Raw genomic sequence first — 15,077 nt, forward strand, 5'->3', positions numbered from 1 at the left:
CTTCCAGGAAAAAACAGAAACCAAATCCTAGTCTAGGGTGCTGATTGTAAAATAGAAAATAAAGTTGACACAGCTTCACGATAGAGAAGAATTATTCACCTGCAAAGATGTCTTTTATGAAATATTTTCTTCCTAATGAGAACATAAGTCCCATGAAACCTACCTCAATTTTGTCAGAAGCTGGATGCTGATTGAGGACAAGCTGGTCACTTTCTTGTTTGAGCTTGTTGAGTTCCTTTTCCTTGACCTCCAGTTGACTCATGCGTATCTGTGAAAGCAAAGGACTGAATCCCTACGGCAAGTCACAAGTTTCTGTTACACCACTGAAAGGTGGCCACATACAAAACTGCATTATGGAAACAATGGATGCTGAGGACTCATACTACACTGTCCTCAAGAACAACAGCCACTTGGGAAACCAAGGTTAGTAAGGGGCTGAGACAAGACTGGGAGTATGACCTGACCAAGACCACGCAGGTAATTAATAGCATTGCCATGGATACATGTTGAGCATCCCTAACTCCAAATGCTTGGGACAATGAGTGTTTCAGATGTGGGATTTACTATTGTAAAATATTTGAACATAGAGAGAGAGATTTTGGAGACAGGACCCAAGCCTAAAGATAAAACTCATTTTTGCTTTCTACCAATAGCCTGAAGGTAATTTTATATAGTACTTTGGGGGCTCCTGGATTTTGACTGCCACCTGTCACCTGAAGTTGGGTGTGGAATATTCTACTTACAGCATCATGGTGGCACTCAAAAAGTTTCAGAGAGAGCATTCTGGATTTCAGATTTTCAAATTACAGGTACTCAATACATAACACGTTTTGATTCCAAATTTTAGGTTTTGATCCACTGTTGTACAGCCCCATCCACTCTAGGGTTGCTGGATAGACTAATCTCCACACTACTCCTGAATCACACTGGCTCATAGGTATTAAACAATGAACTTGGGTGTGAGGGATGGTTAGCCAGCAATGGCACATCCCCATAGTCCCATCTACTTGGTGACAGAGTTCCAAAATGTAGTAGCCTTTCTGACTAACAGAGGGAATCCCTACCTCTTTAAAAATAAAGGGGGAGGGGCTGGAGAGATGCCTAGAGATTAAGAACACTGCTCTTCCAGGGGACCTCGGTTTGATTCCCCGTGCCCACTAGGCAGCTAACAAGCTTGGACAACTCCAGTTCCTGGGAATCTGATGCCGTCTTTTGGCAATTGTGGGTACTGCATGCACATGGTCCACAGCTACACATGCAGGCAAAACACCCAAACACATAAAACTAAATACATCTTACATCCTTGAACAGTGTACCCACTTACAAGTGGCTGATCAAATTATTTAAACCCGGCCTCCCGTCCCCCCCACACACACACAAGGTAGGGCATCTTACAGAGAAGGCCTCCTGCTTCTGAGCGATGTTTGTGTTCTTGTCACTCCAGTCGTAGAGCAGCTCCTCCTCCTCACAGTCATTGATCCACATGATCTCTCGAGAGGTGGCCTGGATAATGTTCTGCAGCTGGCGCAGGTGGTCCATCCTCTCAAAGGAGGCTTTCTGCACACAAGGTTGAGCGGCATTAGGACAATGACAGTATAATGACACAGCATTCTCTGCAGACCATTTGAGGCTAGGCAAAAACCTCTTAACCTGCTGCATTCTCCTGGTATAGGAGAGAGGCCCTGTCCAAATTGGTGAAGCCTGTGGGATCATGACTATCTCAGATTCAATCATTCCAAACAGTCATTCTCAGCTTTTCTCCAGTGCTGGGGAAACTCGGGGCCTCCTTCATGCTGGAGAACAACCCTGCTTTTGAGCTATATCTCCAGCCTCTGAAGAGTCTTGACTCAGACAATGATTTGAAGCCAGCCAGATGGCCCACGTAAAACATTTTCTGGACAAGCCTGATGGCCTGAGTTCAATTTCCAGGACCCATGCAGAGAACTGACTCTATAAAGTTGTCTTCTGACCACCACAGCCACTATAACATATGCATACCTACATCTATACACACATGCACACAGCAACTGCAATAAATAAAAATGTAAAAGATAATGATGTTTGGGTTTAATAATTTTAGATAATTAGGGGGAACTAGACTCCTAGATAAATCAAGTTTTCTCTCTTGGTAAGTCAGCCTTTGCCCCCACAAATTTAAAGTTCCGGTCTTATGCCCATCCCAACAGGAAGAGTAGCGTGTTACCAGGAGCCACACTATCTTAAAAACACTGCAGCCAGCAAGGAAATATGGAAAAGGTGAAAATAAGATAGAAGAGTGGAAATCTCTGCCCTGGAATCAAGCAACTGACAGAGTATTTGTCAGGAGACAATGACAGACTCGTAAAAATATGCGAGGAAAACATTTTGTTTGTGTTTATACTTGTTCGAAAGGGCTGCAATCCTTTGTCACTTTGAGTGCACCGAACAAGAGTCATTGATGTGAAATTTCAACTCGAAAACAGAACAATGCTAGGCACTGCCTTCAGAAAAGAAAACGAAACAACCTTTGAAACTTCAATTCTAAAAATCACCAGCAACAACAAAATCATAATCTATGAACACAGGGGGCAGTGTATATGCAGACTCTTTGCTGAACTCTAAGCCAGTGCGTGGTCCGCCCAGAGACGTTTACTGCTTGATGAACTGAACTGAACTGAACTGAATTAACAGAGGCTAAAGGAGCTTACCAGCAGGTTTTCATATTCCTCCTCCAACTGGTAGATTGCTGACTTCTCACGCTGGAAGATAAGAAAACACAGGGAATTATTTAGTCTCCTTCATTGGCCTATAGACTAATTGGTATATAGACCATTAGGTCTATAGAAAGTGTAGCCCCTTCTACATTGCCTTCTAAGGTGCTGGCTTCAGCTTTCTCAGTAAAAAGAAGCAATTGCTCTATTAAGTCTTTTCTTCACCATGACCTTTCCCCAGATCGTCTCCCTAGCCACTTGCCCCTTTGTCACTTAAAAACTTGCTGAAGGAAATATAATTTCAGATTCTCTAGACCTTAGAGACATGAAGGAGAAAGCTGAGCAGACACTCAAGTGGACAAGAGTAAGGTTTAAATTATGAAAAGGCAGAGCCAAGTGAAAATGAAAACTTTGGTCTCAGGATCACACTTAGTGATTTCACACATGGGGCTGGGGGTGGGGAGCAAGCACTGAGATCAGACTACTATCTTGTGCTTTCATTCTCTACTCTCCCCAAGTCTGACTTTTTTTACAGCACAGGAGAGGTATATGAGACACAATTTCCTTCAGAACAAATGTGACTCTAGTCCCACCTAGAAGCGGACTCGATAACTCACCAGCAATGTAAGCTACATGCTAATCTCATTTTCTTCTGGTAGGTGATGCTTTGCTTTCTGCAGGTAACTATCTGCCTACCACCTCTGTAAATACTTATTTATAAACCGTAAACTCATGATATCCTGTATGAGCTTAACATTTGGCTCAACTCCTTCTCCAGGTCCCACAAATCTCTTTCTGCTTCCCTTTTAGACAATGGAGTTTTGGGATTGGTTTTGTTTTAATTTCTAGTCTCTTGAAAAGATAATAACTGTCTTGTGTTTCAGACAAATTTGCTTAAATGATACGCCTTTCTATAGACTCCATGATGAACGTGAGAAGTACCAGATCTGCCTTGATCTTGTCTAGCTGCCAGCGGTAGTCCCCAATGGCATTGTGGATGCTCCTGTGACTGTTGATGTGCTGTTCCACTGAACCAGAGTCCACACCCCAGGCCATCAGGTCCATGTCCGCCTGCAGTGAGAAAGAGGGGAGCGCACCCTTTATTGTCCCTTCTCATAACAGACTCCTTTCTCTAGAGCATCAGGGGTCAAGAGAGAGAGAGATCATACACAGCTCTGCTCCAGATAAAACTCAAACACACAACCACACAGGAAGCTAAGGCAGGAAGATGACTTGAGCACAGGTGTTCAAACCTAGCCTAAGTACACAGCAAGGCCCTGTCTCAATCAAAAGAAGAAAAAAACTATATGAACTATGTCTAAAGCCAAAATAAATTTTAAAGGGTCGAGATTACCAAATAGCTAATGAGATTCACCAAATACATCCTCAGTTAGTTTGGTTCCAGCCCAAGATGAACCGAGGAGGAAATTCAGTCATGGGTACCTTGCCATCTAGATCTTCTTCTGAAGAAAGAGAATCTATATATGAGGAAGCAGGTGAAGGGGTGGAGATGGCGAAATGGCTCAGCCAGTAAAAGGGACGGTTACGCAAGAGTAATGACTGGATTCTGATTCCCAGAACCCACAGGAGATGGACAGAGAACTGACACCCAAAACTTGTCCTCTGATCTCTGAACCCATGCCAAGCACTCACACACAATAATAACGTTCACATTTTTTTAAAAAAAGATAAAATAAAAAAATAGAATGTGAATGTGCATGACTAGATACCAGTCATATGAATATGATACTTTGTAAGTACTGATAGACGTTTCTTTTTTTGTTCTGTTTTGTTTCTTTTGAGATAGGGTTTCTCCATATTGCCATGGCTGTCCTGAAACTCATTCTGTAGACCAAACTGGCCCTGAACTCATAGAGATCTGCTGGCCTCTGTCTCCCGAGTGCTGGGATTCAAGGCATGCACCACCATCGCCTGGCTTCTTTATTCATTTTTAAATGCATGTTAGAGGTCATTAATGACACAGCCATGCACTGCCTCTCAAATGAAATCCCTAACCTATGAAAGTTGTCATTGTTTATTTCTTTAAATTATCTTTTGTTTGTTATTGCTATATGGGGATTAAGCCTACAGCCTCACGAAAGCTAGGCAAGTGCCCTACCATTCAGCTACATATATAGCCCTGAGTTACGTTGATGAATGTTATATAGTTAACTGTTGGCTCAGAAATTCAGCATTTGAAAATTCCCTTTCAAACTGTAAAAACTCTCTATGGACCATTTCAAAGGGAAGATACTACACAAACTCAAGATCCTTCATTCTGATTAATGTTGGTCACCACGCTAGGATTATGGGTTTGCCATTCACTTTTGAAATGTGAAATCTGACTAGATTTATCATGTGAGTCTGAAATTTAAGAATGTTTCACAGGAAGAATCAAATATATTGTTTCCATCTCTGGCACATTTCATTCTGGTCAAGTCCACTGTCTCTTCCTCCTTTTGCATGAGCACATGTAAATTTCTAAATCACTGGTGTCATCTCTCTGATATGCCAAGGGCAAACATCCATTCTGGGACGAGCAGCAAGAACAGAATACAATTGTCCTAAGCCACACCCATGTTCTAGTGCCCTTGGCAAGGCTTCAGAGGGGAGCCATTTCAGAGTCAGAGAACTGAAGGTTAGCAAGAACTTTGGCCTTGTCCGGCAACTGCCAGTGTTTGAAAATAAAACAGCAGGTGCTACCCTGGGAAGGTAGAGATGACCCAGGGTTCACAGAGCTCATTACCTGCCAGGTGTACAGTATCTAGCTCACCCATCAGCAGAAGAACAGACCAGGGAAACAAAGCAGAAGCCTGGCAGGGAAATGTGTGCCTGCCTCCTGAACACGCTGCTGGGGAAAAGGCTCTCTTATCAGCACAGGCCTCAGCTGGGTCTCCTGGGAGTGAGTGAAGAATGCCCGCTATGTGTGGGGGAAGGTGGAATGAGAAGGAAACGGCCACACAGAATCCCAGGGCAAACCTCCAGCAGGACTCAGACAGCTTTTAGTTTGCTGAGAATTCTAAGAAGCCCCTGACAGTATCAAAAGCTCATCGATGGGTGTCAGAAAATGATGGACGGGTACAGCCTCGTGAAAACACCATCTCCTGAAGTTTAAAGACGTAGAGATTTTCCCACCAAATCTTCTTTGCTTTAGTGTGTGTGTGTGTGTGTGTGATTGTTGTTTCTTGGTATTGAAGACAAAGCTCCCCTATGTAGCCCAGGCTAAGATTATAGACATGTAGCACCACACCCAGCTCTACAAAGCATCCTTACAATGCTACACCCACGCAATATAGAAAATGACTAATTCTGAGCTGTCACTTAACTGTCACACTGACTTGGATGACATCAGGGGATATGACTTCCCATAATTACTTTGGTTCAAAGTTTGTCTTGTCTCCCAACAAGGATCCTTGAAGATTATAGTTCAAGCCCCATTAACTCAAATCATCCTCTGGCCTAGAGTGTCACTCTCTAAACAAGACTTTATTAATGCTCTCATGGGCAATCATTTGGCATTTTGGGTGATTCTCGTCTTCAGTAGTATTCATCTTCATAACTATGGACCATAAATTTTGAGCCCTCAGTTTCAATCTAGCGTGGTGTCAATATTGATGAACCCTCAAGAACTGTGAGTTCAGAGGTGGAGGCCAGGGCCTCAGTAGCTCAAAGTCATTGTGAGCTACATAGCTCATTCACAGCAGCCTGGGCTCTATGAGACCCTGTCTCAAAAATTAAAGAAATTTTCAAAGACTTTAGGGTATCTGAAGAGATGCAAACAAGTTTATAGTTAAGTTTCTGAGATCATCGTTGACTTTGTTCGTGATCTGCTCCACCTTCCGTAATAGTTTATGGTCTTTGTAGTAGGTGTGTGTGTGTTGGGGGGTAGGGCATAGTACAATACACTACAATCTCAGTATCTTGGAGGATGACACAGGAGGATCAGAAGTTCAAGGCTGGCCTGAGCTACAAAGCAAGACCCTGTCTCAAAAAAATCAAGACTACAAACAAAACCAAATAGGTCTGGAGAGATTTCTCACGGGTTAAGAGCCCTAACTGTTCTTTTAGAGGACCTGGGTTTGGGCTGGAGAGACAGCTCAGCAGTTAAGAGCACCGATTGCTCTTCCAGAGGTCCTGAGTTCAATTCCCAGCAACCACATGGTGGCTCACAACCATCTGTAATGGGGTCTGGTGCCCTCTTCTGGTGTGTCTGAAGAGAACAATGGTGGTGTATTCATATGCATAAAATAAATAAATAAATCTTTAAAAAAAAAAAAAAAAGAGAGGACCTGGGTTTGATTCCCAGCATGTACATGGTAGCTCTCAACCATCTAGCTCTGGGGGATTTGATGCCCTCTGCTGTGTACTGCATGCAGGTGCACAGGTCTATAGAGACAAAACACCACACACACACACACAAATGAAAACAAAACAAACAAAAAGTAAACAAAGAATAACTGAATGAGTGTGTGAATGAATGATTAGTGGCTGAAGGAATTGCTACCCGAGAATACACCCAAACCGTTTAAAGATTTCATGTAAGGGGCCTTTCCCTGTGCTTTTAGATATTCCAGAGGTTGATCTGGAGAATGCCTTGAGTCTGCATGTTCGAGACTAGCCATGGCAACACAATTCAACCCAGACTCAAAGAAAAGAGTAGGGGCGGGGGCAGTGCTCAAATAGCTAAGAAATTCTAGAACCACTAAGACATCGGTCCAACAATTAATCAAGTTCTTTCAGCATCGCATGACAATCTCCCCACAGTGTACCATTTTAATACATCCACTTCTCAAAGAAGATCAGAAGGTTTTCATTATAAAATTCCCATCTACATGATTATGGCATGGTTCTCAGGCCACCTGTTCATTATCGGGCTTAATTACTGCATAAAACAACAAAACAGTAATTAGCATTGAAAAATACTTTGTAGGGACTCCAGTTGTAGGGAAAAGATCAGCACATACTTCTTGGGCCATTATTTGACTCCACACCCACACAAGTGACATGAGACTGGCACAGCCGGACAACCAAACTTCAAAAAAGCCACCATGGAGCCCAAACCAGAAGACCCAGCATCACAGTGCCCAACACCTCCCATGTGATATTATCTTATAGTTTGTTTTTTTTTTTTTTATTTCAACTTTTCTCTTATGTTATGATTTCAAATGAGCCATAGAAGAGGTCTCTCTTTTCAGCCTATGTGGGAGACAGATGAGGTCAGTGGCAATGACCCCATGACTTGGCAGGTTGCTGCCCCTGGAGGGCTGGGGCGGACTGTGCCACCACCCAGACTACCCAGGTTAGGAGTCTAAGAACTTACCCTCTGCTGCCTCATCCAGCCCAGACACTCGCCAGTGAGACGTTTGGTGAACTCGTCCCACCCAGAGCCGCTCTGGCAAGTGTATCCTCCACCTCCCTTGGAGCTAGCCCTTCGGACTCGAGGGGCGCTGATGGCCTTGTAAAGGGCTCGCATCTGTTCCTGGAGCTGAAGCAGTCTGAAGGGGAAGGAAACCAGTGCCGTCATCACAAGAAAACAGCCTACGAAAACCCATCCCGAGCAAATACCCGCTTGTCTGATTTCTTTTGGGTCAATCTACAGGCTGACGATGTTGCGTTGGAAGGTTTCTTTTTCTCTACCCATGACTTCCAGCTTGACCTCTGAAATGCCACTCACAACCCTAAACATCATACAAAGTCTCATTGCCTTTGCCTAACCCGGCAGCCACTCAGTTTCTCTTGAGGTCCATCCTGAGAATTTAGCTTTCTAGCACCCTGGGCCTTAGTGGCATGAGAGCAAATTCAGACCACATATCTCTGCTGTGAAGTAAGTGGTCACTTTCAACTCCAAGGGTCTCACTTGATTAAATTAAGCTTGACATTAGCCTCTTGAAAAGACAAATACATAGTGTGGAGAGATGGCTCAGTGATTAAGAGCACTGACTGCTCTTCCAGAGGTCCCGAGTTCAATTCCCAGCAACCACATGTGGCTCACAAGCATCTGTAGTGGGATCTGATGCCCTCTTCTGGTGTGTCTGAAGAGAGCAATGGTGTACTCATAGACAGCTACAGTGTACTTATATACAGAAAATAAATAAATAAGTCTTTTAAAGAAAGGAAGGAAGGGAGGAAGGAAGGAAGGAAGGAAGAAAGGAAGGAAGAAAGGAAGGAAGAAAGGAAGGAAGAAAGGAAGGAAGGAAGGAAGGAAGGAAGGAAGGAAGGAAGGAAGAAAGGAAGGAAGAAAGGAGGAAAGAAAGGAAGAAAGAAAAGGCAGATGCTGTACCAGAGGCCTGTGCTGCTGCCTAAATGGAGAGAGCGCTCATGACCCATCATGACCCATTCAGCTCTTTAAACCATCCTAGAGGTTTTACAGTATTGGGGACTGAACCCAAGACTTCCTGTGAGCCAGGCAAGAACTCTACCACATCCTTTGTCCTTCTTTAATCATCAAAAACTATGCAATTAATTAATCTTGAGATAAGACCTCACTAAATTGTCCAGGCAGGCCTTGAATTTTTGATTCTCCTGCCTCGACTTCCCAAACACCCAGGATCACTGGGCTCTGCTGCCATTTCCAGGAAGAGCTAGCATTTTTTGAATGGTCATTTTTTTTGCAGGTCTCTTTCATTCTTAGCATCTCTGGGTTGGGGGCTGGGAGGGTCCACGAAAGATGAAGTTTGCAGTTTTATATTTAAACTAGATAAAGCTGCAAAATCCCAAGTGAGGGAATTGTTCTTGGGAAATATGTGTGCTTCCTCTGGAAAAAGTCTGAAGTCACCCACTGGGGGTCCCCAATCCGTGCTCTGCAGGCAATACCTTTTCTGATACGCATCACAGGGCTGGCCCATCTGCCTCATCTCCCGGATCAAGCCATCTATGATTTCCATCTGATCGTTGGCTTGTGTGAAACACTCATCCAGCTCTCTGTTCCATGCCAGCTGTATTCCTTCTCCGAATTTCAGTTCCTAGCAGGAAGAGTTTGCATGAAAATGCACAAGACTGTAAGGGAAAAATCTCACAGGCATCAGTGAAAGCAAAGCTTCTACTGTAACATGGTGGGTAGCAGAAGCCCCCCAATCAAACAGCTCGCTTCGAACTGTACTGAGCACATGGTGGTACACACCTGTAGCCCCACACCTTTGGAGACACTCTGTCTTAAAAGCAAACAAATAAAAACAAACAAACAAAACAACAACAAAAACAAACAAAAACAGGGCCAGTGAAATGGCCTCCAAGCCTGGTTCACTGCCCATGGCCCACATATTGGAAGGAGAGAACAACACCAGAAAATTGTTCTTCGATCTCCAGATGCATTCTATGACAGTCACTCACTCATAATACACAAGCATGCACGAATGCATATAATAAATAGATACATAATTCAAAATATTTTTAACTGCTTTTTATTACATAGTGGTGTGTGTGTGTGTGTTTAGGAACATAACTTTTTCAGTTCTTAAGAAGGCAAAATGACACATTGCAGTTTATGTCAGATGTCACCATTGGAGGGGACTCAGTGACAGGTCTATGAGACCAAGCTATACAGTTTTGTGTCTTCTTAGAGTCTCTCCTTCACACTGACGTTGTTCCTAAACAGAAGGTGTTCTGCTGCTTCAGTACCCTTCAGCATTTGCCCTCCCTTGTCGGCTTGCTGCTCTCTCTTCCTCGGCTGCAGCCAAGGACACAACCATGTTAGCAGACATGACACCACTTCCCCAGCACACACCTCAGTACTTTAATGCACATCAGTAGAAATAAACTGGGGGCATTGGACTCACAGTCACTGTACACTACCCCCAGCTCTGTACCTGTGTTCTACACCAAGTACTGATACCCGATACCTGCTTTGGATGAAGGAGTCCAGTCAGGTACGGGAGGAATTAGAGTATGTATCAAACCAAACTAGTGTGCTGACCCCCACGCCCTTTTACCATGAACTAAAAATATGTATTTTCCTCCTCTCCCCCCTCCTTCCCTCCCTTTCTCCTCTATACCCTCTTTCCCATCTGGTTCACTGGTATAATTTCACTATACAGTTCAGGCTGGCCTCAAGCTTAGAATCCTCCTGCCTCTGCTTCCCAAGTGCTGGCTGTGATCCTCGACACGTGTCACCCTATTCTTTTAAATGAGTACTAGGAGAATCTACATGGTATCTAAATTAAGAAATTAGAACATTAAGATAGTCTTCCATAAATTAATTAATTAATTAATAAAAATGTTCTGGGTTAAAACATTTGCAGTGTGGCAGGTTGTAGATATACCCCAAGCATGAATGTCAACCCTGGAGAGAAGAGATACACAATTCCTGTGCTGAAAACACATGATCACTCAAGGAAGAAGACAGAAAAGGTAACTACCACCCCACCATTCCCGATTCAGCTTTTAGAAATCCTGAGCCACTGTAAGCCCTACAAGCACTTTAAAAGGACTTAGGGCCAGAGAGATTGCTGATGGTTAATTGAACACACTGCTCTTCTGGAAGACCCAGGGTTGGCTCCCAGCACCCACAGAGCTGCTCACCAGTACCTGGAATTCCAAAGGATCTGACACCTGCTTCTACCCTCAGGCAGAACCAGGCATGTGGAGCACAAACATACATGCAGGCAAAACACCCAAACACAGAAAATAAAAGAATCTCTTAAGGTGAGAACCACGCAGGGCAATGATGGCGCACGCCTTTAATCCCAGCACTTGGGAGGCAGAGGCAGGCAGATTTCTGAGTTTGAGGCCAGCCTGGTCTACAGAGTGCATTCCAGGACAGCCAGGGCTACAGAGAGAGAAACCCTGTCTCGAAAAAAAAAAAAAAAAAAGTGAGAACTTGCTGGGTGTGGTGAAGCACACCTTTAATGCCAGCTCTCAGGAAGCAGAGGCAGGTGAATCTCTGTGAGTTCAGGGCCAGCCTGATCTACAGAGTGAGTCCTGGGACAGCCAAGGCTATTACACAGAGAAACTGTCTCAAAAAAACAAGAGAGTGAGGTGGGGAGAACTTTAATAGGTGACTAATCAATCCATGTGATTAGTGGATGAATAGGTTATCTTCAGAGTGGGTCTGTTCTAAAGGCCAACTTGGCTAGAGCGTTGCTTGCTCTTTGTTGCCATGTGATGCTTTCTGCTACCTGGGGACTCTGCCAAGAAGAAGGTCATTGCCAGATGCTGCCTTACAGATTGTGCCAAGACCATGAGCCAAAACAAACCTCTCTTCTTTGTAGTTTCCCCGGTCTGTGGGGTTGTTACTAGCTACAGAAAATAGATTAAGATGATATCCCTGTCTCAACTTCTCTGAAAGGACCATCACTAGACACTAATGACATGAGAGGCCCAACCACACACAGGCTGTGATGAGGGCGTGAACTCCCCAGAAACCAGCATGGGCAAGGACCAGACTGGAGATGTGAGGGGAGCTTACCGGCTGCGCAATCAGCTCTGCCCGCATCAGACAGTCTGAGCAGTTTTGCAGAAGTTCTTGGATGGTGTTCTGGTTCTGATGCCTGGACATGGTGCCGGTTTGACTGTGGAGAGAAAGAAACCCAGACATGGGATGACTTTTATCGATTTAAAAGTAATTTTAAACTTTCACAGAGGCTGCAGCAATGGCAGAGGAGTGGTCCTGTGAACTCAGACACCACAGTCATTCACACGGTGATGTCGTCCCAGTAAGTATGTGTGTGGATACATCACCTTTTCCTGACCCATTTGACAAGGACAGTGACCTTTCACAACAAAATATTTCAGTATATACTTCCTGAGAATGAAGACAACAATATAACCATAGGACAATTGTCAACACCAGGGAAATTAAAATGAATACCATACTATTTTCTAATCTATAAAATTGTTTGTTTGTTTGTTTGTTTGTTTGTATGAAACAGGGTTTCTCTGTGTATCCCTGACTCTGTAAACCAGGCTGGCCTCAAACTCATAGAGTTCCTTGTCTTTGCCTCCCATGCTCAAAATGTGGTGCGCTACCAAAATCTCATAGAATTAACCCCAAAATGTTCTTCAAAGCAATTTTCCCTCAGGTCCACACGGCCAGTGACAGCAGATGGTGATCTCATCTGGCCTGTCTGTCACTCCTCCTCCCTTCCTCCCAACAGCCAAGTCCCCAGCACATGTCCTTCTATGGCAAGCACAGAGCTCAGAGACGTCACTAGCAAAGCCAGCCACAGGAGACAAGAGCAAAGCTAATTCTACAAAACCATTTTCCACAGTCGCATCAAGAGGCGGCAAGAGCAAGAAATCTCAGTATGAGGGAAAAGATGGAACAGCTCTTGAACAGACGTTTCTTCCCACAACGAGGCTCATTCTATGTTCTTAATTTGATGATTGTAAATCAAGCTGCAGCCCTGCCTATTTAATAGAGATGTAAAGCACATCAAATTTATGTTCAATATGTACAAAAAGGTCGGATGACTATACTGCTGAACTTGGGGGTTGAGAGCTAGCTTCGCGGATAAGAGCATACACCAGTCTTGCAGAGGACACGGATTCGGTTCCCAACACCCATTCTGGGCAGCTCACATGTGAAATGTCTGTAACTCCAATTCCAGGGGATCAGACTGCTTCTTCTGGCATCCAAGGACACCGAAATACGCATGCACATACTTTAAACAAACATCCGTATAGGGCTTCAGAGGTACCTGGTCCTTTAACCAGTTCCAGTATGCATCTGCTTCTGTCACTTTGATGTCTCTCTAGCAAACTGAACTGTGTGTGTCCTTCTGTGTCTTCTTTTAAAGGCTTACTTAGTTTTAACCTATGTGTATGAGTGTGTGCCTGTACCCTCGAGTGTGGCTGGCTAAGGAGGCAGGAGGACATTTGATCCCCTGGAACTGGTCTTACAGGTGGTTGTGTGCTGTCCAACACTGGTACCTGGGACTGACCTTCAGTCCTCTGAGAGACCAGTTAGTTCTCTTAACCGCTGAGCCATCTCTGCACCCCCACCCTGTATGTTTTAAAGAAAGAATTCTTCTGTTAAAAGAAAGAAGACGTTGAACTAGAGATGCAGTTCAAATGGTGTAGCACTAGCCTGGCATGTGCCCTGGGTTACAAGCTAAGCACTGGGGAAAAAAAAAAAAAGCTAAGAAAACAATAGCTATAACATACCTGCATGAGGAGGCCCGCATGAATGTGGGAACGTCTCCCACAGTGCCTGACTACATGATTACCACACCACAGGAAACCATCTTCTTTCTTTTTTTTTTCCTGCCACTTATTTGGGGTTCCACCCTGCAAGTAAGGCTCCCCAACAAGCCAGCACTAGCTGGATGTGGGTGAGGATCCCAGCCCTCCCTGGGAAACCACTCCCAAATGACAACATTGGGTACTTGAGGCAGGCCCAGGCAGCGCGCTTGCCTGAGCGTCCACCTGTCAAAACCTGGGCAGCGTCTTGGACTCCTGTAGCATGAGTGCAAGCAGTCTCACTTCCGCTCAGCATTACACAGGGAATCTGGCGTGATGCCCACCCCGCTGGGACACAGACAAGACTACATCTGTTGTCCTAACTTGTACAGGATTCCAGCGGCCTTAGAACGCTTTCCCAGTGTACCCGCCAGAAAGTGGAAGGAAACCATAAGAAACAAAGAGAAAGATGGAGAAACACAGGAATCTTTTGGGAGGCTAGGGTGGGAAGATGACTTGAGTTCAGGAGTTCAAAACCAAGCTGGGCAACAGTGAGATTCTACATAAATTAAAGAAGGGAGGGACGTAGAAAGGAAAGAAAGTCTTGTATAATTACAATTGTTTTTCTTATTTTTCTTCCTTTGTTTTTTTTTTCCTCCACCTTTTACTCTTTTGGCTATTTGAGACAAAGTTTCACTACATAGCCTTCATAGTCTCACTCACTATGTAGCCCAGGCTGGCCTCACTATCATAGCAATCCTCCTGCCTTAACTTCCTAAGTACAAGGCTTAACAGCCAACTTGTTTTCTTCATTGAAAGGTGAGGACTTTTCTTCTGAAACATTGGGAAAGCTCTGTTCAGTAAGGTGACTCAGGGTGCTGTCCACACAGAATGCCAGTTCTAAGTACATGAATGAAGGAGTTATCTCTTCACACAATAAAGGCCAGACTTTCTTAACTGATCTAACAAGGTGTGCCATGGTAAAAACACCATAAACTGAGCCATAAGAAAGACAATTAAGGGCTACAGGGTATGGCATACATAAGAACTTTGCACCAGCTTGGCAACTTTCCTGTAAATCAAAATCTATTTCAGAATAAAAATGGATAAAACGGCAACTTTGGCTGGTAAAGAATGTGCTTAACATGGGCAAGGCCATGAGTTCAATCCCCAGCATCCCGCACATACTCACACACACAGATGGACACACACTACACACTCACACAGACACACTCACGTACCACACTCACATACCACATACACACACACTCA

At 44.2% G+C, this 15,077-nt stretch overlaps 1 protein-coding gene across 2 annotated transcripts in view; it reads right to left on the minus strand.

Annotated features, from left to right (window-relative positions):
- Positions 1–15,077, minus strand: part of Dsp (desmoplakin) — a 48,301-nt gene that overhangs the window by 22,162 nt on the left and 11,062 nt on the right. For both annotated transcript variants that reach the window (XM_028763190.1, XM_028763191.1), the window contains exons 2-8: positions 12,094–12,196; positions 9,504–9,652; positions 8,011–8,185; positions 3,633–3,761; positions 2,688–2,738; positions 1,396–1,557; positions 164–268 (exon numbers count right to left, since the gene is read on the minus strand). In XM_028763190.1, coding sequence (XP_028619023.1) covers positions 164–268; positions 1,396–1,557; positions 2,688–2,738; positions 3,633–3,761; positions 8,011–8,185; positions 9,504–9,652; positions 12,094–12,196 — 874 coding nt within the window. The remainder of the gene's footprint in view (positions 1–163; positions 269–1,395; positions 1,558–2,687; positions 2,739–3,632; positions 3,762–8,010; positions 8,186–9,503; positions 9,653–12,093; positions 12,197–15,077) is intronic.

This window comes from Grammomys surdaster, unplaced genomic scaffold (genome assembly GCF_004785775.1).
Source record: "Grammomys surdaster isolate TR1022 unplaced genomic scaffold, NIH_TR_1.0 137, whole genome shotgun sequence".
NCBI classification, from domain to species: Eukaryota; Metazoa; Chordata; class Mammalia; order Rodentia; family Muridae; genus Grammomys; species Grammomys surdaster.